At 40.5% G+C, this 24,175-nt stretch overlaps 1 protein-coding gene across 2 annotated transcripts in view; it reads left to right on the forward strand.

Moving 5' to 3' along the window:
- KSR2 (kinase suppressor of ras 2) overlaps positions 1-24,175 on the forward strand; it is a gene marked incomplete at its 3' end in the record, with an annotated part of 683,082 nt that overhangs the window by 320,527 nt on the left and 338,380 nt on the right. For both annotated transcript variants that reach the window (XM_082252187.1, XM_082252188.1), the window contains exon 5: positions 18,266-18,444. In XM_082252187.1, the coding sequence (XP_082108313.1) occupies positions 18,266-18,444 (179 nt within the window). The remainder of the gene's footprint in view (positions 1-18,265; positions 18,445-24,175) is intronic.

Raw genomic sequence — 24,175 nt, forward strand, 5'->3', positions numbered from 1 at the left:
TTTTCTACCATTCTGTCAGGATTACGTTACATACAGTTTATAAATAAAGTACGCTATATCTACAACACCAGATCTGGGCACCCAGCATGGTAATAACAATGTTTTTATGGCCAGCTGTACATTCAGCTTAGTAGAAGCCAGAGATGAGGCAGCAATTGACAGTTTGGCATTAGTTACGTAGCAGTTGTTGGTAGTTTACAGCTCTAAAAGCTGGATCTGTGAATATACCTGCTCAATATATGTGTCCTATGTATAAATGTGTGCAAAAAATTTAGATTTTATGTATTATGTGAAGGAACTATTTTTGCAATTCCAAGCATTGTGTAGAAAAGTTTCCACAAACTGTGAAAACATAGATATTAGACTTATATGTAACATTACTCAGCAGCCTGTTGCTCCGTTTTGGCTATTTTGTTAAGCAAAGAGCCAAAGGCAGCATAACAATAGCTGGCAGTTTTCTTGCATGGAATGACTGGACATCATGTCAGATGTGTGTTTGGCCCCCTGAACTGTACAACTAATTTAACAATGCCATTAAAACCTCTTTTGTTTAGTATGTAAAAGGTAGACTTTGTATAATGGTCAACTGTCCATTCAATACCTATAGGAGCCAATTATATACCTTACATTTGCCTTGTTATCTATTAAAGCAATACTCAATGCTCTAATCTCAAATACAAAGTGTTCCGCATTAATGCTATAAAAAGCCTGAACCCCTCTACTTACTTACTGAAGTGTGATGCATGTCCTTTATTGCAGGTGTATTTTCCTTCTTTTGGGAGCTATAACTTTTTTTGGCTCCATTAGATTTAGGCCTGTGGGCCCTTTTGGATGCCCAGATTGCTCCTATTATAATCTGTCACTTTACTAGGGGCAGTACTGATACATTTATATGCACTGTATGCTCCTCCGTGATAGACCGCTGGACCTACAATTCGTTACAAGATATTAGGGATGTACCGATAGCACTTTTGTTAGCAATGAATACCAATTATAAGTACTCGCCGATACCAGTTACTTATACCTATTTCCGGCATTTTGGGAGATGAGGAGGAGGAGCAGGCAGGGTGGTCTTCATCATCTATCAGTGTTCTGTGTAAAATTACCATCTGGATAAGACCAAGTGATGAAGAAACACAGCACTCCCAACACTCAGCACTGAAAGACCATGCTGTCATCCCACTTGTTCCTCCTCCTCCAGTCCCATCTCCTCCAATCCACATCCCCCTCCTCCTGCAGTCCATTCAACATGTTTGAGTGCAGGAGTAGGTAACATAAAATACAGTGCATTGAGTGCAGAAGTCAGTATGATAGTGGGGTTTGGGTATAGGGAGAGAGAGACAAAGGGGTGGGAGAAAGCAAGAGGAGAATGGGAGAGAGAAACTGGGAAACTAATGTGGAGGAGGGGGGGGGGCAAAGATAAAGAAAGAGAGGTAAAAGAAAGAGAGAGAGGGCGAGAAAGAATAGATTCTGTATGGCACTGCAAATCCCAGCATGGCAGACTCCCATTTCTCAGCTCACGCAGCATGAGGAGATGTCCACCAAAGGGGTCACTACAGCCTGTCAGCCTTTCCCCCATATATATATATATATATATATATATATATATATATATATAGGCAGCACAGGGTTAACAATGGGGTCCTGATTATAGCATAGCTGTGTCTTACTCCATACTCACAAAGCAGCACAGGGTTAAACCATGGGGCTTTGTCTAGCTGTCTAGCTCTAGGTGGGCTGTATAGCACACGGGCAGTACAGGGTCAATCAATGCGTTCCTGAATAGCCAATCGGGAGGCTTCTCTCTCCCGCAGGCAGCACAGGGGTTAACAATGGGATCCTGATTAGCCAGTATGTCTCCTCTCGCTGCAGGCAGCACAGGGTTAAACACTGGCATCCTAATTAGCCAATGAGCTGTGTCTTCTCTCCCCTCCAAAGGCAGCACAAAGTTGACACTGGACTCCTAATTATAGCCTTATCCAGCTCTCACACAGGCAGCACAGGGTTAAACACTGAGTTCCTCATTAACCAGTCAGTAGCGAGCTCCTCTCCTGACAGGCAGTACAGGGGGTAACGAGGGGCTCCTCTGTACGAGGCCAGCCCCCAGCAAAAAATTGTTTCGCCTGTCTGCATACACAGCAGAGACAATTGAGGGAGGAGGAGAGCTCTGAGAACTAACAGTGAAGCTATGGCCAGCCGCACACCTACCACCTAGGCCCCAGCGCCAGTCAGGTCTGGAGGAGCTGAATCTTCAGGTGGGCTGATGAAACATTGCAGTTCTTCTGAAAGGTGTTCCTGCACACCCACACTCCCCTTTGGTGATACATCAAGGCTGTTCCTCCCTCCATGCACAGCAAACTCCACGGGTGAAGATTTGGTTCCTCCAAACACACTGATGGCTACAGCAGCAGCTGCCCCTGGTTTTGTTTACACTTCAACTGTCAGCAGGGGAACTCCGCTGACAGCTGAATGAGTCATTGGTTGTTAAGGACACGGGGGGGGGGGGGGCTCACTCCTTAACAACTGATAATTGCCAGCATTCTTTTCAAAGAACCGAGCCTGAAGATATTGGTTTTCAATATTGGTACATTTTCACAAGTACTGTACCGATTACTTATGCAAATGGTTAGTGCTGGTGCAACCCTACAAGATTTTTTTTTTCATTTACAATATAATTTACAATATAATCTGTAGGTATATTTGTTTAATGGGTCTACTTTATAAGCCAAATGAATCCAGAGATATATTTTATGTAAAGTGTAGCAGAAGTTATCAATCAGGCTGCCTTATATATTATGAATCTTTAGGCCTATGAGAATTCCTCTCAGTGCAAGTTAAATCTAATGAGCTCCTCTATTTGCTGTGGTGGATGTGCAGCTGTGATTCAAACACCATATTTAAAAAGAAGCTTTAGCTTAATGATTATCCACTTTACACTTGCTGTGTTTATGTTAAGTGATAAAATTAAATATAGATTGCACATAAAAAGACAGCTCTCATGGGGAAAAATCCACTTAAAAGGAAGTTTTAATTATCTGGAAATTAATTATGAGGTTACTGTCTAAATGCAGCAAGAGGTGTCAGGATTTTAAAGGTCTCCAAGGCCATCGGTCTGCCACAGAGGGTTAAGCAAACAATCATACAGTGGGCAGTGTTGGTTCTGGCAATTAGGTGTAATGAGCATCTGGTCAGGGACAGATGAGGACTATTAAAAAGTTTTTGTAATTTGCAACTGATGAGTTTCATCAAAATATTCATAATTAGAGTTATGCAATTCTGGCAGGAATGTCTGAAAACTTAGAGTAAACATTTTATTGAGGTTTGGCGAGTATATCAAAGCATAGAGATTCAAAGTATCTGCAAACATCTTTGGTTCGAACCATGGGGGTTAGGCAAATAATACCTTGCACTATCAAGGTAAAATAGAAATTGAGGAACAGTTGAAATTTTGAGAATCTGATAATCAGGTTTTTATATTCTCCCTAAACAATATGTAAGGGTCAGTCTACCCTAGAAATGAAATGGACAGACTATTTTCTATTAAAATATATGCACATGTATTAGCATATTACTGCTGATAACCATTTTTATTATTCCCGACAGGCATTGTGGCCCACTAGGGGAGCAATAGAAGTAAATGACAATGAGTGAGCCGTTTACCAAAGTTTTAATACACTGAACTGAAATCCCTTTTGGCATGTATGAGGTCCAATTTTAACAACAGCTGAACTCAGAAAATGTTTCAGTTAGATAAAAACAAAAAAAAGCAGAGGATAGTACGTCAGTTTGGTTTATAATGTCTTTGTATGGTAGAAAGTTTGTTCAATTAATACCCATTCTGGCTGGAGATCTGAAAGTTAATGCTAATATTCTTCTACTGGAATTTACAACTATGATAGATGTTGCTGTATGACAGTTCCCTGATAATTTGATGGATTGGAAACACAATAAAGCAAACTGATTAATCTTCTTTTGAAAAAAAAATATGGCGATTATAGGAACTTTCACTGTTAACTCTAAATGTTATGTTTTAACATGAGATTGTTTCATAAGGCCAAAAATAGAAGATGGTATGCAAAGTACACTAACCCAGTGCAGCCAGCGATATTTCATTTTACTGAACTCAAGTCACTAGATAATATTTACTGGACTTATAATCCTTTAACAAATTCCTTTACATTCCAAAGTTTTGAATGGTATCTGCAAGGTCAGTAATTGCCTCCCTGAGGCATGGGGTAGGCATGGAATTCGTAAATATACAGGATGCCTACATTTTCCCATTTACCCACCTTATCAGCAGTTTCCACACTTTGCAATGACAGTCGACCATGTTCAGTTTGTCACATTGCTCTTTAGCCTGTCCTCAGCTCCCAGGATGTTCACAAATATTGTAGCACCTTTGCTGGTCCTTCTCAGAACTTAGGGCATCCAGGTGACAAGCTGTCTAGACAACCTTTTTCTGAAGGATTCATCTTTGTTACAGCTCTCAGTGAATTTCCAAAAGACATTTAAGCTGCTTCTGGTCTTTGGCTGGGTGGTTGGCTTAAAAAAATATCTTCTCCAGCTTTTCACGTACCTAGAGTACCTAGGTCTGGTCCTGAATACATCCCAGGCAAAGGTCTTTTTTCCAGAGAGGAAAGTTATTTTTCTAAGGGCTCATGCTTAACAAATAATATCCAAAAGAAATTCCACATTGACTTCTTTCATGAGAGTTCTGGGTCTAATGGTGGCCTCCTTCAAAGCAGTAACTTTCCCCCAGTTCCTTTTAAGAACTCTCCAGTTGAACATCTTATCGGCATGGAAAAAGCAGGTGCTTTTCCCATGCACCTCCCCCCCCCCCCCCTCTCCAAACAAGAAACTCCTTGTCCTGGTAGATCACTACCTGAACTCTAACAATTGGCAAATCTTTTCTTCCCCACAAATGGAAGGTTCCTACAAGGCCTGACTGTCTTGAAAGAAGCAAACTAGATCCTCCCGTGGACAGAAACTCACTGCAAGGTGATTTCAGCATTCCATATCCAAGGAGTGGAAAATTGGCAGGTGTATTATCTCAGTTGCTACTGCTTTGACCAAGGGGAATGGTCTGTTCATCTAGATTGAAAAAAAAAAAAATGAAAGACCCCGGATGTAGACATCATAGCCTCCAGATACAACAACAAATTACCTCTGTTTGTATCTAGAACCATGGATCCATGGATGTTAAAACCCAGGACCTAATAGATAGAGAGTTTTCTTAGTCAGTGATTTCCACCTTGCTGAAAGCAAGAAGAGCTATTACCAGGAAGACATTATCATACCTGGAAATCGTTTTTTTTCCCTGGTGTGAGCACAGTCATTTTAATCCCTTAGATTAGTCTGTGCCCCACATTCCTGGCCATTCTACAAACAGGTCTTGACCAGAATCTAACTCTTAGCACCCTGAATAAGCAAGTTTTGGCCTTATCCATCCTTTTGAAAAGGCCTCTCATTCCCTTATAGAAACCTTTATGCAGGGTGTTTCTCATATCAGGCTGACTTTGCATCACCCTGTACTTCCATGAGACCTTAACTTGGTTTTCTCTGCCTTGCAGAAACCACCTTTGAACCCATCAGGGATATTTTCTTTAGAGATTCTTGTCAGCAAGGTAACCTTTCTGGTAGCCATCACATCTGTCAGACATGTCTCTGAACTAGCTGTCCACTCTAGTAAAGAGTCATTCCTCATACAATGACAAGGCTGTATTGCAACCTAGACCAGTGAGGGCGAACCTTGGCACCCCTGATGTTTTGGAACTTCATTTCCCATTATGTTAATGCACTCTGCAGTGTAGTTGAGCATAATGGGAAATGTAGTTCCAAAACATCTGTGGTGCCAAGGTTCGCCATCACTGACCTAGACTATTCTTTCTTCCAATGGTGGTTTTAACATTGCATTTCAATGAGTACAGTATTTACCATCTTTGTGCCCTGCTCCTAAAAACCCAAAGGGAATCTCTCTACATTGCCTGGACCTAGTTAAAGCTTTTAGAGTGTACCTAAAAGCTACTGCTTCCATCAGAAAAACAGATTTCCTATTTGTCCTTTCCTCAGGTTCACAAAAAGCATCTGCTTCAAAATCTATCTCTGCACAGTGGATAAGGGATTTGATTACTAGATCCCATGCTCTAAAGCAAAAACATCTGCCTGAACTCTTTTGTACACACCAAATGAGATCCGTTGGAGTATGTTGGGCCTTTAAGCATCAAGCCTCTGTCATCCAACTCCAACATCTTTTGGATGTTGTGCGCAACATCCAAAAGATGTTGCGCACCCAATTCATTGTTTGGGGATATCCCATGATATGGAATTTTCAGGTAAGCCAAAATTCTGCTCTGTTTTTAATGGCAAGCTGTGTACGTGTCTAAATTTGACATGCCATGAGCTGCTTGCAATTCCATGCTACAATGCTCATATGCTAGCCAGAAACATGCATAGGAGAGTGCAAAGTGACAGACGGATGAAAAAAATTAATATGCTGCTTCTCCTTTCACTTTCCAGTCAAAAATTGTGGAAGGGACAAGACCTGAAAGCATTTCCGACATACAGCAAAGAAAATCAGGTCTACTGCCTGAAGATTACATGGTTAATATTTGGTTAAATATTACATATAAATTAACATGTCTGCTGAATAATTTAGTCAGTTTACATAAAGTATTAGGTATAATTTTTAAATAAGATACAAAATGCAACAATATTAGACCGAGCAGTCCATTACCCAATCTTCTAGATGTCTTTTACAAGCACTTTCTGCTTCTCTTTGGTTTGGGTGACTTCTTAGTAAGCCGTGTGCTATGAGGGCAACCATGTGGGTGCTCTTCCGAGTGAGGCAGTGTGGACCTATAGACAAACACAGCACTGGTAATTGATTCCTCCACTCCCTCCTCACAGGAGTTTGAGTTAGGGATAGACCGATATGGCTTTTTCAGGGCCGATACCGATATTTTGGCCATTGCATATCAGTATCGGCTGATATGGGCTGATATTTTGTACATTTAAAGTTTTGAAAAATAAAGACAATTTTTGACACAAATCTGGTACTGAACATGTTAATTTTTGTTTAATGCTTAATGGCTGGGTTGCTGGCACCCTATGGTGGATGGCTGGCTGTCTGGCACCCTGTGGTGGGTGGCTGGCTGGCTGGCACCCTGTGGTGGGTGGGTGGCTGGCACAGGGGCTGTGGGTGGCTGGCTGGTACAGTGCCTGTGGCTGGCTGGCTCGCTGGTTCAGTGCCTGTGGCTGGCTGGTACAGGGCCTGTGGATGTGGGTGGCTGGCACCGGGCTTCTGTGGGTGGGTGTAAGGCTGTGATACACTCCCGCGAGACTAGTCCCGACTCCAGACGAGGCTGTCCAAGGCGAGGAAGGCGGCCTAAGAAGGCAGAATGACATCTAAACCTAGTTTGAGTGACAGCAGTAAGTGCTTACGGTTCCACTGCCTTCAGTGTTTCCTGTGAGACCAGGAAGAGAGGAGAGCAGTGTTGCAACCAGGACAGCACTGGATCGTGAGAGGAGTCAAGTAGGTGTTTGAGGATAGGTAGTCGGGAACAGTTTGTGGGGTGTTTTTTATCTTAATGCAGAAAATACAATTAAGGTAAAAAAGCAGTTTGACTTTAGAACCACTTTAATCCCTAGATTTTCACCAACTTTGAAATTCTCACTGGAAACAATAGCAATTTACACTTTTCATTGTAGCAAATCATTTAATATGACCAACTCCACTGAATGCAGCAATGAGATTTAATCAAATTTGCACTAATGTCTGCGGAGATATAAAACATACAACATAACCAGGCTCAAAAATGGAACAACCTAAAAAACGAGTACAGCAATAATACATTGTGCTAAATGCATCTTCAGTACTATTCATAGTCCTTGTTTTCCATTAATCCCTGTTGAGCGCCTTTTCTGTTACAAGAATGTAGTTGTTGATTATGTAAATTAAGATGTCACTGAGATAAACAGATCAAAAAGGAAAAACAAGAATGTCTCCAATTTTATAGCAAACGTAATGAGTTGTCCATATTGATATGGTGAAATGTATAAATATATAAAGCTGAAGTTATTAAAAATGTCACAGAAAACTAGACCTAACACAATATTTCATAAACAATTCAAAAAGCAAAGTGCAGTCTAATAAGCCATAGAACCAATCACTGATCACTTTGCAGAAATCAGAAAAATACAACCTATTTATAATGCTTGGTTGCTGTGCATTTTGAGTACTGCTAGTTTTATTGAATACTTTAGTAATAGCATTGAAAACATGAAATAATTGGATTTATTGGGGTTTATTTACTAAAAGAGTTGCGAATGTTAAAGAGGAAGTAAACCCTCCTCTGCAACTTTTACCTATAGGTAAGCCTATGATAAGGCTTACCTATAGGTACTGTAAATAACTCCTAAACATGTACCGTTTAGAAGATATTTACATTGCATGCAGCCGATGACGTCATCGGCGCATGCGCTCTGAAGGAACGGCCACCCGTGCCGTTCCTTCAGAGCCCTATGCCGTGAACGGCGGCTCCCGCGCGCATGCGCGGGAGTGAGGCAATCGCGGATCCGGCCAATCAGATGGCCGGATGCCACGATCCCAGAAGACGGGTGACTGAACATGTCGTCCGTCATACAGGTAAGCGGGCGGCACGGCGGGGGCTTGTTCTAAGGTAAGTATTTCATAATGAGCTAGTATGCGATGCATACTAGCTTATTATGTGTTTCTCTTTCAGGTTGGGAAAAAATAAAATTATTTTTTGAGTTTACAACCTCTTTAAGGATTTTTGCTTGCACATGATTGGGTGATGGAAGTTAGAGCAGCTTTACCTAATTTACTACCTTAAATTAATTTTCACTTTGCAAAAGGGGAATTTTCACTTAGCTTAGTGAATTAAGTAACGTTGCTCTGCCCCTTTAGGTTGATCTGACACTGGTAACTCTGACACTATAGTAACAGTTTGTCAGCAACAGAGTGACGTGGGTGAGTCTTCAACCTACCTAGCCAGGGAAATGCTTCCTGGTCAGCCCTGAATACTGCTAAATCTTGTTCATTAGCAGCAGGGCAGCAAAATAACATTTCGTTGGCCCCACTGGTGAGGAGGTGATACCATAGACAATGGCAGACAATCTTTTAGTGATTCTGACACTGGTGACAGATCACCTGTATGACATCAATCTTAGTAAATCAATCCCACTTTATACTGAATGTTACGTCATGTTCAAGTGAATGTATGGAAAACGTGCTATTTCAGTTGTAATTAACAATTTTCTATTTTAAAATCAAGGTGCAGTTAAATGGAAAACATAAGAATTATAAAAGATCAATACAAATTGCTTATGGAATTCGGATTTTAAATACTGTGCTCACAATTCTGTCAGAGTCAGCAACTTATTTTAATAGTTGGAGATAGTGTTTGCACATTTGTGTCACCTAGGATTTACATGGTGGCTGATTTTACTACATTTTACGCTGGTCCGTGAAATTTGTGTTTCATTTAAATACCCATTCAGTTTGTGGAGCGGATTTGCAGGTGTGATTCTCAAACTGATCCACTCTAGCATTTGCTCACCCTGTTGACAATCATCATGGTTGGGCATTGAAGCAGTCTATAGCACTGAGCTTAAGCCAAGGTCTTGGTTCTGCAATGTGGAAAGTAACTCCTTATCCCTGTTCTGTTTAGAAGCTATGTCAGAAAGGAACAGAAGTATGAAATCTGATTTGAAAATACACATGCATCGTTTAGAGCAGGATTTAATGAACATGCATGGTTTAATAAAGTCAGTTGTTTTCTGGGTGATTGTTCCATGTTTTTTGCCATGCATTTATTGTACTGCACTGTAAATTATAGTTTTTAAAATGCCATGCTTTTGAGGCAGATTTGTGTTATTAAGGGTAGAAAGTAAAATGTATTTATATAACAAAACACATATGCATGAAAATGTTTGTAAATGCAATACTCATGGATGCAAGAAAATGGGACTATAAAATACATTTGTATTTACAGATTTATATGGATAAAATGGATTCATGTTTGTATATATGAGCCTTAAGTGAATGTAAGACATGAACAGGAAGGAATGCAAAATGTATATATATCTTTACCGCTAGAGTATTAGCTACTAACTTATTGCAATTTTTTGAAATTCTGAATAGAACGTTTTTTTCATGTGGATCCTCATCTTCATGCCAATTCAAAAAAAAAAAAAAAGAATATTTATACAGTTGCTAAACTCATCATAAAGCTTTAAAGAGAAGTTCTTACACTTACTTTTCCTTTCCATAAATAATTTTTTTTCTCTTGCCATGTCTAAGAATTTAATAGGAAATTTAAGAGTGTCACTTGAATCTGCTGAGGCTGTGGACATCATACCCAAGATGGTGAATGTCTACACAAGGGAGGCTCTGAAGAATAAATAACAGGACTAAAGTACATTAAATATACATTTAAAAGATAAGTGCTGAAATCTAAAAAAACAAACATTTATACACACCTAGTTGGCTGCGGCTTCGATCCCCTGCTAGCTCTTCACTCAGAACTAAGTGATCAAAGACTGCTGATAGCTGATTTGTCAATTTTCAGTGAGCAGAGAGACAGTGACTATCAGTCACCAGCTCTCTGCCCCTCCAGCGCTCAATGGAGCGCTGGGCTATGGAAGGGAGGGAGGCAGCTGGCTCAGGCTCTCAGCGGTGCACTGTGAGGCTGAGCCAGCTCCAGTCAGGCATCTGGGCAGATCTAGGCATTATTGTCATGGTCTCTGCAGAGCCTAGACCGACCCTGTCATTTGACAGCAGGCTTTTTGTTTTGATGATATGATCTCAAGTTTTGAGTGCCCACAGAGTTATGTAATACCTGTCGAACATCCTGAAAATAGCTACACATCTATGTGGTGGTGACAGTACATTTGTTACACAAAGCTTTTAAGTGCCAGGGCATCGGGACAAAAGTTCAGTTTTTCTTCATGCCAAGTTACAGTTGAGTATGATGGAATATGCATTACTTCGGGAGAGAAAAAATATTTAATCCCATCTACTACTTTAAAGACAAAGCCCATGTACCTTTACTACAGAATACATACATGTAGTTTAGATTTGCAGTTACAGTATCTCACAAAAGCGAGTACACCCCTCACATTTTTGTAAATATTTTATTATATCTTTTCATGTGACAACACTGAAGAAATTACACTTTGCTACAATGTAAAGTAGTGAGTGTACAGCTTGTATAACAGTGTAAATTTGCTGTTGCCTCAAAATAACTCAACACACAGCCATTAATCACACAAAAAGGTTGCTGTGTAATTTAGGCCCTTACCCCTATTAGGATGCCAGCAAAAATGTAGATAGAGAAAGATGGGGCTTTATGGGCCAGTGGGAGTAGAAGGATCAGACGCAAAACCAATTTATAAAACCAAATAACATTTTATTAGTTTAGAAGGTAAAAAGGCATGGACTACCATGCACATATTGCAAGAACGGACTAACATAAAGTAATTATTAAAATCAATCAAGGTGAGTCATTCACAGTATAGAAATACATCCCGTGAGGGAAACAAAACCAAAAAGCCTGTGTAGGATGGAAGGTAGGTCTCAAGGTGGAATGCGGTCAATGTAGGTCCCCAGCAAGCCGACGCGTTTCGCTCAAGGCTTCCTCAGGGCCTGAGAGACCATGACAGACTGGTATTTCCTTATTGGTAATGACTCAAGGAGGTGACAAAGTTGTGGCGACACAGATACTGATAAATGTCACTGCTTCAGTATTCAAAATACAATCTCCATGTTAGCATTTATATATTCATTAATCTGGATTCAAGTATTTAGACCCTCGTTCACCACAGGAGCAAAGCTTTCGATCTATACTGATGGCAATTTTTTGGGAGCTTGAATGCCCAATTTTTTTGGTGTGTTCGAATTATTTATAGATACTCAGTGTTAGGTATAAAGGATCTACTAAGCTGCACTTCACGTGTCAGCCTATAGTATCCTCTTTCTTTAGGTACACCCAAGGGGGTGATAGCTTGATATATCCTTAACGATATATGGAGGTTGAGAACCTATTTATGGTGCAGGGGTGACTTCAGGCAGGAGGGGATATATATATTTCATACAAGTAGAAAGGACAATATGTCCCGGACTCCAAAGTCCTATTTATGATGCAGGGATGACTTCAGGCAGGAAAAAATATCTATTTCATACAAGTAGAAAGGACAATATGTCCCGGACTCCACAGGTCCTTTTTGTTGATCAACCGCCAGCAATTGGGCATTCAAGCTCCCAAAAAATTGCCATCAGTATAGATCGAAAGCTTTGCTCCTGTGGTGAACGAGGGTCTAAATACTTGAATCCAGCTTAATGAATATATAAATGCTAACATGGAGATTGTATTTTGAATACTGAAGCAGTGACATTTATCAGTATCTGTGTCGCCACAACTTTGTCACCTCCTTGAGTCATTACCAATAAGGAAATATCGGTCTGTCATGGTCTCTCAGGCCCTGAGGAAGCCTTGAGCGAAACACGTCGGCTTGCTGGGGACCTACATTGACTGCATTCCACCTTGAGACCTACCTTCCATCCTACACAGGCTTTTTGGTTTTGTTTCCCTCACGGGATGTATTTCTATACTGTGAATGACTCACCTTGATTGATTTTAATAATTACTTTATGTTAGTCCGTTCTTGCAATATGTGCATGGTAGTCCATGCCTTTTTACCTTCTAAACTAATAAAATATTATTTGGTTTTATAAATTGGTTTTGCATCTGATCCTTCTTCTCCCACTGGCCCCTAAAGCCCCATCTTTCTCTATCTACATTTTTGCTGGCATCCTAATGGGGGTAAGGGCCTAAATTACACGGCAACCTTTTTGTGTGATTAATGGCTGTGTGTTGAGTTATTAGTGTGTTGAGCTCAATTAGCCATTTTCCCTCCCCGGTGTCATGTGACTCATTAGTGTTACAAGGTCTCAGGTGTGAATGGGGAGCAGGTGTGTTAAATTTTTTGTTATCACTCTTTATTCTCTCGTCCTGGTCACTGGAAATTCAACATGGCACCTTATGGCAAAGAACTCTCTGAGGATCTAAAAAAAAGAATTGTTGCTGTACATAAATATGGCCTAGGCTATAAGAAGATTGCCAAGACCCCAAAACTGAGCGGCAGCACAGTGGCCAAGACCATACAGTGGCTTAACAGAACATCTTCCACTCAGAACAGGCCTCACCATGGTCGACCAAAGAGGTTAAGTGCATGTGCTCAGTGTCATATCCAGAGGTTGTCTTTGGGAAATAGTATGAGTGCTGCTGGCATTGCTGCAGAGGTTGAAGGGGTGTGGGGTCAGTCTGTGGGCTCAGACCATACGCTGCACACTGCATCAGATTTGTCTGCATGGCTGTTGTCCCAGAAGGAAGCCTCTTCTAAAGATGATGCGCAAGAATGCCCGGTAACAGTTTTTTGAAGATAAGTAGACTAAGGTCATGGATTACTGGAACCATGTCCTGTGGTCTGATGAGACCAAGATAAATTTATTTGATTCAGATGGTGTCAAGCATGTGTTTTGCGACAACCAGATGAGGAGTACAAAGACAAGTGTGTCTTGTCTACAGTCAAGCATGGTGGTGGGAGTGTCATGGTCTAGGGCTTCATGAGTGCTGCTGAAACTGGGGAGCTACAGTGCATTGAGGGAACCATGAATGCCAACATGTACTGTGATGTACTGAAGCAGAGCATGATCCCCTCCCTTCAGAGACTGGGTGGCAGGGCTGTATTCCAACATGATAACGACCCCAAACACACCTCCAAGACAACCACTGCTTTGCTAAAGAAGCTGAGGGTAAAGGTGATGAACTGGCCAAGCATGTCTCCAGACCTAAACCCTATTGAGCATCTGTGGGGCATCCTCAAATGGAAGTTGGAGGAGCGCAAGATCTCTGACATCCACAAGCTCATTGATGTTGTCATGGAGGAGTGGAAGAGGGCTTCAGTGGCAACCTGTGAAGCTCTGATTAACTCCATGCCCAAGATGGTTAAGGCAGTGCTGGAAAATAATGGTGGCCATACAAAATATTAACACTTTAGGCCCAATTTGGACATTCCCACTTAGGGGTGTACTCACTTTTGTTGCCAGCGGTTTAGACATTAATGGCTGTGTGTTGAGTTATTTTGAGGGAACTGAAAATTTACACTGTTTACACTGTTTACACTCACTACTTTACATTGTAGCAAAGTGTAATTTATTTATTTATAAGATATAATAAAATATTTACAAAAATGTGAAGGGTGTACTCACTTTTGTGAGATACTGTATTAGGGTCATCGAATAAATTATAAGCTTTAAGATAACATTTAAATAATAAAATGGCTACTTTTTTTATATTAAACCTACATTTTTTATATTAAACTCTCAGGGTTCTGAAATTCTGACAGTGCTATCTAAAAAAGCTTCATAAAAATTGTACAAAAAAAATGTGATGCAATGTGAAAGTTGAAAGCCAAAAATAGATTAGAAACACAATAGAGGTGAATTTCTTAAAATGCACATGCATATAAGTTGCTCTTGTATGAGAATATAAGAGTTTGGCACAAATTTGTTTTTCCAGACCTAGCCAGATACCAAGAGGCAACCCACCTGAACAGACTGATTCAAGCACTAATTAAGCCACCACTGACTGGGTTCCATAGCTCCTTAGCAATTTGGACTTGCCAATGATCAACCAGCACCCACTTGTAGGTGCCACATTGTGGACAACTAGGGCTGTGTTGCAGCCTTCATCCCTTTCACCATCACCAACACCCTTGCTCCACATACTAGGCTCAGTGGACTTTTAACACAAACAGGGAAACTTTTGACTGATCCACATCTCCTAAAAGCTGCCCAGTGAGTAGAATATATGCTCTCAACTTGGTACATATCTTTGTATTCTACCCTAGGAACATTAAACAGAAAGGCACCCTTGCATTTTGAACAACTGTGTCTTGACTAGACTCCAGTACACCACACCTTATCACACCTCTATATCTCACTGGTGGGCTCAGGGACCCAATATGAAATTCTGTTCCTACAGAGTGGGAAGAGGATTAATAGACTACATTCTTCCAAACTCAAAAGGAATGCACACACTCTTTCTGCAAAAAGCTTTGATAGCATGTGTGAATGAGGAAGGTTGGTATAAGCTTTTAATTAACAAGACCCTCCACTGAATATTGTCACAAATCTCTAACTGATGTTGGAAGTGTCCTGAGGTAGAGCGGGCCATTCCATGAATTTTATTGGAGTGCCCCAGACTTTGGAACTCAGTAGAACCAACAGTTAAAATCAATACAGAATCTCTGACAGGGAACATGGCAGCATACCTGTTGCATGATACCCCTCTATCCATCAAAAAATGTAAAAGTACATTGCTAAATATTCATTTTCTGATGTGTGTTGTTTGTAGTCTTTGTAGATGTGTTGCTTTTAACCACTTAAGCCCCGGAAGATTTTACCCCCTTCCTGATCAGGGCCTATTTTGCGATTCGGCACTGCGTGACTTTAACGGACAATTGCGCGGTTGTGCGACGCTGTACCTAAACGAATTTGACGTCCTTTTTTTTTTACCACAAACAGAGCTTTCTTTTGGTGGTATTTGATCACCTGTGCGATTTTGTGATCATGCGCTATAAACAAAAAAAGAGCGTCAATTTTGCAAAAATAGCAATATTTTTCAAATTTTTTTATATGAAATTCCCCAAAAAAAAAGTAAAAATCAAAATTTTTTAACATTTTTCGGCCAATTTGTTTTATGCTACATATGTTTGGTAAAAGAAAAGCGTATTTTGATTGGTTTGCACAAAAGTTATCGCGTTTACTAACAAAGAGAAAGATTTTTGTAATTTTTGTTGTTTTTTTTTAACGCGTAATGGCGGCGATCTGCGTTTTTTCTTGCGGTACTTTGCTGGCTCAAAACACCAAAACCGGAAGTGACGTATTGACGTACACAAACCACGCCCTACGCGTTTCATCACGCCCACGCTCCAGATGACGTCGTATGACGAAACGCGTAGGGCGTGGTTTGTGTACGTCAATACGTCACTTCCGGTTTTGGTGTTTTGAGCCAGTGGAACGCGGAAGCGACCCGGCGAACACCATTCAAGCTGATCGTGAACTCCCCAAACTGTGAGTGGATGCTAAATATTTTCGCTTTATACAACAAATGCTACGCAATGGAGGTTTATTCTTTGTTGTAGTGACCAAGAAGTGTCGAGTCAAAGGCTTAAGAGTGCGGTAAGCAGCGGTGCTTTTCTTGGTGGAACATCCGCCGGCGCCATATATTGTTTTAGCACGGATCACAACACGTGGCACTTGGTTTTATCAGCACTTGGCACTTTTTATAAATGTATGGTATATTTTAAATATGGCACAATAAGCACAGCCCAGGTTAATACCTATTGTTGGTTTTAAACGGCACGTAGCACTTTTCACTTTGTTGATCGCAACACATGCACTTTTACAGCACATATTTGCACAATACTATTTAAAGTGGTAGCGCCGGGTCCAACATTTCTTGCATTTTTCTAGATCGGACCCTTGACTGACATTTTTGACACTTTTGGGGTTACCAGTGACATTTCTACAGTAATCAGTGCTATACATATGCACTGTTACTGTAAAATTACACTGGCAGTGAAGGGGTTAACTTTTTTTGAGAGGGAGGGGTGGTGTGTGTCCCTAGGGGCGTGATTCTAACTGTGATTGGCTGTGGCTTGAGCTGTAGGAACAGTGATCAACGGTCCTACATAGTAGAACCGTATGATCACTGATTCTACACAGGGGAGAATGACAGGCGGCTTGTTTACAATAGCCGCCTGCCTTTCTCCCTCTGCAGCGACGATCGCTGAGTGACCGGCGGACATCGGGTCCGCCGGTCACACGCGCGGGGGGGGGTCCGTGACCACGCGCGAGCGCGCCTTCGGGGGCGAGCGCTCGCTCCCTAGACCCTCACAGGCTAGCGACGTAGATCTACGTCACTCTGCCTGTGAGGGGCTGACTGCCGACGTAAATAGTCGTGCGGCAGTCGGCAAGTGGTTAAAGACTATCAAACAGCTCTATGATGTGCTGATTGGTCATAAACATTATTAAACATTTTTGATTTTAAAAATATTTGTGTAAAATGTTTAGGAGGAGTAAGCTCCTGAAAAGCCCCTTTATTCTTTCTGGTTGCTTGTCTAGATAGCCATTTGGTGTCTTTATTTGGATCAGTGACACTAATTTGTCCTACTGCAATATTTTATATATTTACGTACACATTTAAATGCTTGCATTGCTATACTGTGTTTTTTTCCTTCTTTGTGTTTCTTTGTACAATTTTTGTTATATTTGTGACTAATTTAATTTAAGTGTTTTAGCATAATTTTAATATAAGAATCCCTAATTTTTAATCTGTAAAGTACAGCTATTTTAATAAACCGGTAATATTTAAGTTAATGCAATCCAAAAGCTCATTATACTTTAATGATCCATAAAATTGCATATCTTCATGACATGTTTTTCTTGCATTGTGTGTAATAAACTTTTACAGTATTGTTTTTTTTAGAACATAAAGGGTGTATTTATTAAAAAAATCACGGAGCAATTTGTCAATTGTAAATAGGGGCAAAAATGAATGGTATTAGGCTATTTTCTCTCCAGGTTTGAATGGTATTTAATAATACAGAATAGAGTGAATTAGGAAAATACAGCATTATGGCCACGCTATGGAGCTGGTGATCAAAGGCAATTAACACTTATTTACTATGATCAGAATTTTGTATTCTCCTAAAACATTTTTTTTTAATGATAACATGTAACACGGAGAGAAAACAGCCTATTAACACTTGGTTTTGTCCCATGTGTGTACAGTATATATATATATATATATATAGTAAAAAAGAAATATATATATATATATATATATAGATTTTTTTTACATAGTTACATAGTAGGTGAGGTTGAATAAAGACAATAGTCCATCCAGTTCAACCTGTGTAGGTGTGTTACATGTCACCTAAAATACACGCCAAGTTGTAAACTTTGAAATATATCATTTTTTTTCTATGCTGACACAGCAGAAATGCATTTAAACTCATCTTATTAGCAAGATTTTTAAATGTTTTATTTAGTTTCTTTTTAATAATGCTGACCTTTGCAACTAACTAATGCTTTAACTCTAGCTTTCCTAATACTTCCACTAACATTTTCTTATTTCCTTTCTTTCCCTTTTATTTTATTCCTCAATCTCTCTCCCAGAACAAAGAAAAAGAACAAGCCTCTGAACCTCAAGATTCACAACAGCGTGGGCAGCTGTGAGAATATCCCATCTCAGCGCTCACCTCTTCTCTCCGAACGTTCCCTACGTTCTTTCTTTGTGGGCTACCCATCTTTCCTCCCCTCTACTCCCCCTGTTCATACTGAACCTTCTTCTGCAAGTAAGTCTGCATTGAACCAGCTTATGGAACACTTTTCTTTTGTATGCATGCATGTATTATTGGCCTCCATTGAACATGTTTTAGTACAATATAATACCCAAGATGTTTCACAGCTGTAGAAGTAGTTAGAATAACAGCTTTCCAGTTAAAGGTGCCTCAAAGATGGGAAGTGACTATGATAATTAATAGAGATCCACAAATATGAGAGCATACATTTTCCTGAAAATTCATTGGAAATCAGGAAATTTTGGCTGCGTAGAATAACACATATTACTTTCAAATACACCATCTAAAAAAGAAATAGAAAAAATTCACAGATACAAAGAACACTAAATAAATTAAACTTAACTACCCTAATTATATACTTACCCAAAAAAAGCACACGCTCTAAATATATAGATTTTTTTTTTTTTGCGGGCATATTGAGGAGGTTTACTAAAACTGGTGCACTCAGAATCTGGTTCAGCTGTACATGGTAGCCCATCAGCATCTAACTTCAGCTTTTTCAATTAAGCTTTGACAATAAAACCTGAAAGCTGATTGGATTCTATGCAGAGCTGCGCCAAATTTTGCATGCACCGGTTTTAGTTAATAACTCCTAATGTGTCTAAGAAGTTTCAATGAGCAAAAGTCACCACTTTGATGAAATTTTGCAGGTGCCAAAAGTGATCATTTTGCAACGAATCCAATTTGCTGAAATCACTCTGTTATCAAAAGTACTAGAGGTCATTTTATATATCTTTCTTGATAAGCTGCTGTTGGGAGGGATTTTATACCTGCTCTTCTCCTCTCATCTATTGACATAAGTTTGTACACTTGAATAATCTTAACATCAGAATTCCTGTCAAAGTAAATTTAAAAAAAATCAGTCTGCTTGACTGATTTCTACTTATGTATGAACTATAGTAGGCTTTAGCCATGGTAGATCATTACTTTTAATACTATGTAACGTGGTAATTGGATAATAATAATAATAATATTAATGTTTAGCTGTGTATCAAGTTTGTAGACCCTAGTCACACTTTTTCTTTATTGTTCTAACTTGGAACTTGAGTACAACAGAACAACTGTAGAAAGAGAATGAAAAGAAAATTCCAGCATAGTGGTACTAAAGTGTAAGCTATACAAAGAATATAGAGTCTAAGCTTGAAAAATAAATACAAATTCAATCATAGTGCGTTCTTCCTTAAGGGGGTTGTTCCTGTACCTTGACCTCTTCTAAGACATTTTGCTGCAGAAACATATGAGATGATATACAGTATATAATGAGAAAATACTTCTGGAAGATGTCAGGAAAAAGTTATTGTGTAATCTGCAGGAATGGAACAGCAAGAACCAAAATGAGGTGTACCAATGAATTTTATCTGATTATGTTTAGGTTTTACCTGGATCAAGACAGATTTATGGATTATATAAAAAGGGAATATATTTTCAGAAAGAATAGTAATTTAAACTGCCAATAATGGCACACAATGACAAGCAAGGAAAGGAGAAAAGAGCAGCACCACCTGAGTGCAGATATATAAGTTGGTTTATTCCATAAAAGCAATCTAAAACTCACATGGAGGAGATAAAAGGTCAGCGTGTAAAAACAGTCTTCTGCATCACTTCAGGGAGGACTTGGAGGTGGAATGGAGTGGAGCAGCCGCTGGTCCGGGCTGTGTTGGTGGGGTTCTATTTTATAACTGATTTCCTGCCTATCCCCCTCTCTAAACATTTCCCACCTCCTGTAACATATCCTCCTTTTAGAAGAAAAATATATATCTAATTGTGCTCAGTATACACCTGAATATAGTAAAAGGAAGTGAAGAAAATTCACACCAACGCAACAAATGCAAAAAACTCACTCACCCTGCGCTCTAATTTTAACAGAGATACAAATGTGTATAAAATAAAGGGGAAGAAAGCTGCGCACAAAAAAGGTGAAGCTAAAGGCTGCTAGTACAAAGTATATCAAACCCAGAAAAATGTAAAGATGGTACAGCGCCACTAAATAGATAACTAACTAATATGAAGGTGAACCAAAGTCCATAAGTCCATAGGAGGGAGATTTCAGATGTTGGAAATATGACCGTGAATCCCACATCAATCTTGCAAGTAGAGTTTCAGGCAGAGATCACATAAACAATAAGGATGTAACCTTACCGGACAGTTGGACCCCCTGTTACGGAAGGTCAAACAGGCATGCGATATCCACCACCAGGGACAAAACTGCAACAGAACTCCTCTCCTATTGACCACAGACACTCCGGGTAACCATAGACCATGGATCCGGCGAACCTCACTGGACCCCAGGTGCACACAGGGGATGACCTGTCTAGAGGAAAGAATATTCAGACCCCCCTGAAATTACACAGCGTTCGGGCACTCTTACTTCCATCTGCCAGGTAACAAGTCTCAGCAGCTGCTATAATATAAAAAGCATGGCAAAGGTGTAATAGAGAATCTAAACCCGTATAGATAGATCTACAACACTAGCAGCGCTTATGAACATAATCTGCTGATAACAATACTACGGTCACTCCTGCATGGGAAAATTGATGACAGAGTCTGAAGTTTTAATCCCAAACAGTTCAAGTGAGTAACAGTCCAAAACACAGGGAAAAGGGTGTGAATGATCTCTTAATCATTCACCAAGCTTCCACCAATCAGGTGGAAGTCCTTACGACAAAACGCGTCAGGGCGTGTGTGCGCGGTCGCCTGAATACTGATGCCACGCTTGGCCACGCTACAGGTACCTGGAGGACACGGGACCGATGCAGCGGGGTCATAGAGCGTGCATACCTTTACTGAATGCCTTCATTCCAATGCATTTCTGTAAGTAGAAACCTTGAGGGGAGAGGGGCTAGTGTGTTTTTAATTTGTTCCATTAAAAGTTGCGGAATTACACTATGTGCCCCCACTCTATTTATTTACATGTTACCATGAATGGAGTATTTTATGAAGGCTATTAAGTGTCATATGGAACTTCGATCTTATGAGTTTGGAGTCACATATTGATGAATTGGTGCATCCTCTGAGGGAGAGTTTTGATCGAACATCTGGTGAGTTTCCAGAGAGAGGGGGGAGCACCGGTGATTGGTGGAAGCTTTGTGGATGATTTAGAGATCCTTCACACCCTTTTCCCTGTGTTTTGGACTGTTACTCACTGGAACTGTTTGGGATTAAAACTTCAGACTCTGTCATCAATTTTCCCATGCAGGAGTGACCGTAGTATTGTTATCAGCAGAATATGTTCATTAGCGCTGCTAGTGTTGTAGATCTATCTATACGGGTTTAGATTCTCTATTACATCTTTGTCATACACCTGAATATACTTGACAAGTAAACTAATGACAAGTACTTGACAAGTAAACTAATGTTAGCTGTCAGGTTCCTAGTCTTCTTTTTACTAAACTGCAGAGTGGGAGGGTTCTTTTTTTGGGTACCTGCATCACTACCTGGTGACTTGGAAACTTCCCATCAAGTGTCCACTACCTGGTGAATTGGATACTTCCCATCAAGTGTCCATCGACAGGGTTCTCACAGGTTCCTAAAGACTTCAGCAGTCTTGTGATGAAGTCACATTGAGGAGCAGCAACCTGTCAGTTGCAGGCCTGAACTGCAGCAGTGGATCAATGGTCTTCACGATGGAAGAGTTGACATGATGGGTCTCATAATGGCATGCTCCAGTAAAAAAGGGAATTAGGTTTTTTTGTTTTGGTTGTAAATTGTATGTGTGTATGTGGGAGGGATATTTTGCATGAAAATAGGCTTTCATTCTGTCATCTCCACTATCCATTAATTACCTGTGTGCACAGAAACTGCAAGAAATTAACCTTGTCTTATAAGATCTTGCCTATATCATATGCTAGTAATCTGTGAACCTCTAGCATCACTTCAGTTGTAACAGATGATACCACAGCATTTTGTCCGTATTTTGTCTGCTCATCTAGACTTAAGGCCATCGGCATCCGCAGGTAGGGGTAAGGGGGGGCAAATGCCCCCCCCCCCTGGAATCTCAACTTCTCCTTTCAAGTGATTGTTAAGCAACTTTATACCATCCTGTCTGGTCTGTTTAATAATCCTGTGTGCCCCTGTGTCTGTGCAGAGGGCAGGGCCAAGGATTCCTCACTGATGTCAGTTGGGAGGGGGAGAGGAGGAGAGAGGCAGTGGGTCATGTGAGAGGCGAGTGGTGCTTTGAAAACTTGTAAAGAATGGCTTATTTTTATAAAACGCAGACACAGGGGCACACAGGATTATTAAACAGACTGTAGACAGGATATGAAACTTTAAATTAAACTACAGCAGGGAGAGAGGGGGGAGAAAGGACAGAGGAGGACAGGAGGGCTGCGTAAACTGACCACAGTGTCAGGGCTCAGCAGCCATGGTATACCGTGGTCAGTTTACAGGGGAGAACATAGCTAGGCAGGATCAGCCAGGTATTTTAGGTGATAGAAGGGGCACTGTGCTGTATAACATGCTTTAAGGGAACAGGATCAATTTTTTTTTTAGGTTAACAAATGCTTTAAAAATAAATGCTGCTGTTTGCGCTTAAAAAAAAAAAAATACTAATAATAAGTATAATGACTAAGCCCCTCCTCCTTATGACATTGTTAAAAAGGGGCGGAGCATGGGTGACCTTAAAATGATGCCCCCCTGAAAAAAGTTCTGCGGAAGCCCATGCTTAAGGCTACGTTCCCATATTAGGAAAGCGGACCGCGGGCAGAATCACCGTGATTCTGCCCGCGATCCAGAAATTATTGCAAATCGCGGATGCTTGTGCGTTGCCGTTGATTTGCAATGGCACCCCAAACGCTGTGCGATGTTGCTGTGATTTCCGCCTGCCGAATCGCGGTAACATCGCGCAAAAAAAATCGCGGGTCGCATTACGCCCCAAAGAAGCTCTTGTACCTTTTTTGGGCGTCATGCGACCCGCGATTTTGTTTGCGCGATGTTACCGCGATTCAGCAGGCGGAAATCGCGACAACATCGCACAGCGTTTGGGGTGCCATTGTAAATCAACGGCAACGCACAGGCGACGTCCCGCGATTTGCAATGATTTCCGGATCGCGGGCAGAATCGCGGTGATTCTGCCCGCGGTCCGCTACGCTAACATGTGAACGTAGCCTAAGTCTTTGCTTCTTTGAAATCCAGCATTTCAATTTCCTCTCCTGCATACAGATGTTTTTAAAATGTCATTCAGCAGAGGTTGCCATGCAGCATCTTTGTATCCCTTTTGACAAGCAGAGGGGTATACAGAACATATTAAAATAGAGCTCGGAAACCTTGCTAAATGTGTACATTTGAGAAACAATTTAAACTGAATATCCCATTAAATGTCAATGACACATCTGAAGTACTTGGCTTTAGTGGCTTACGTAAGGCATCTTAACAAAATGCATAGAAAATCTGTCACTAACAAATAAAATGATTGAAAGAAGTGCTTTTAATGTGTCTGTTAGATTTGCACCTGCATAGTGTCTGAAAACAGACCTCTGTCTTGTACAAAGAGAACTGTGTGGGAAGTGTGCTTTCATGTAATACCTATTATGACTGGCAAAACGGGACTTTGACGTGCTCCTCCCACTCCTAACAGCGATTCATAATGAGATTGGCATGTTGGCTCTTTACAATTAAACGTTTTAGCCACCTAGAGTCTAAAGTGCTGTCTCAACTCCCACCTCAAGAACAAACTTACAGTACAGGGTTCAGGTAAATTAGAAAGATTAGTATCAACTCTAGTTAAAAG

Source organism: Pelophylax lessonae (genome assembly GCF_965119305.1).
Source record: "Pelophylax lessonae genome assembly, chromosome: 1".
Lineage (NCBI taxonomy): Eukaryota > Metazoa > Chordata > Amphibia > Anura > Ranidae > Pelophylax > Pelophylax lessonae.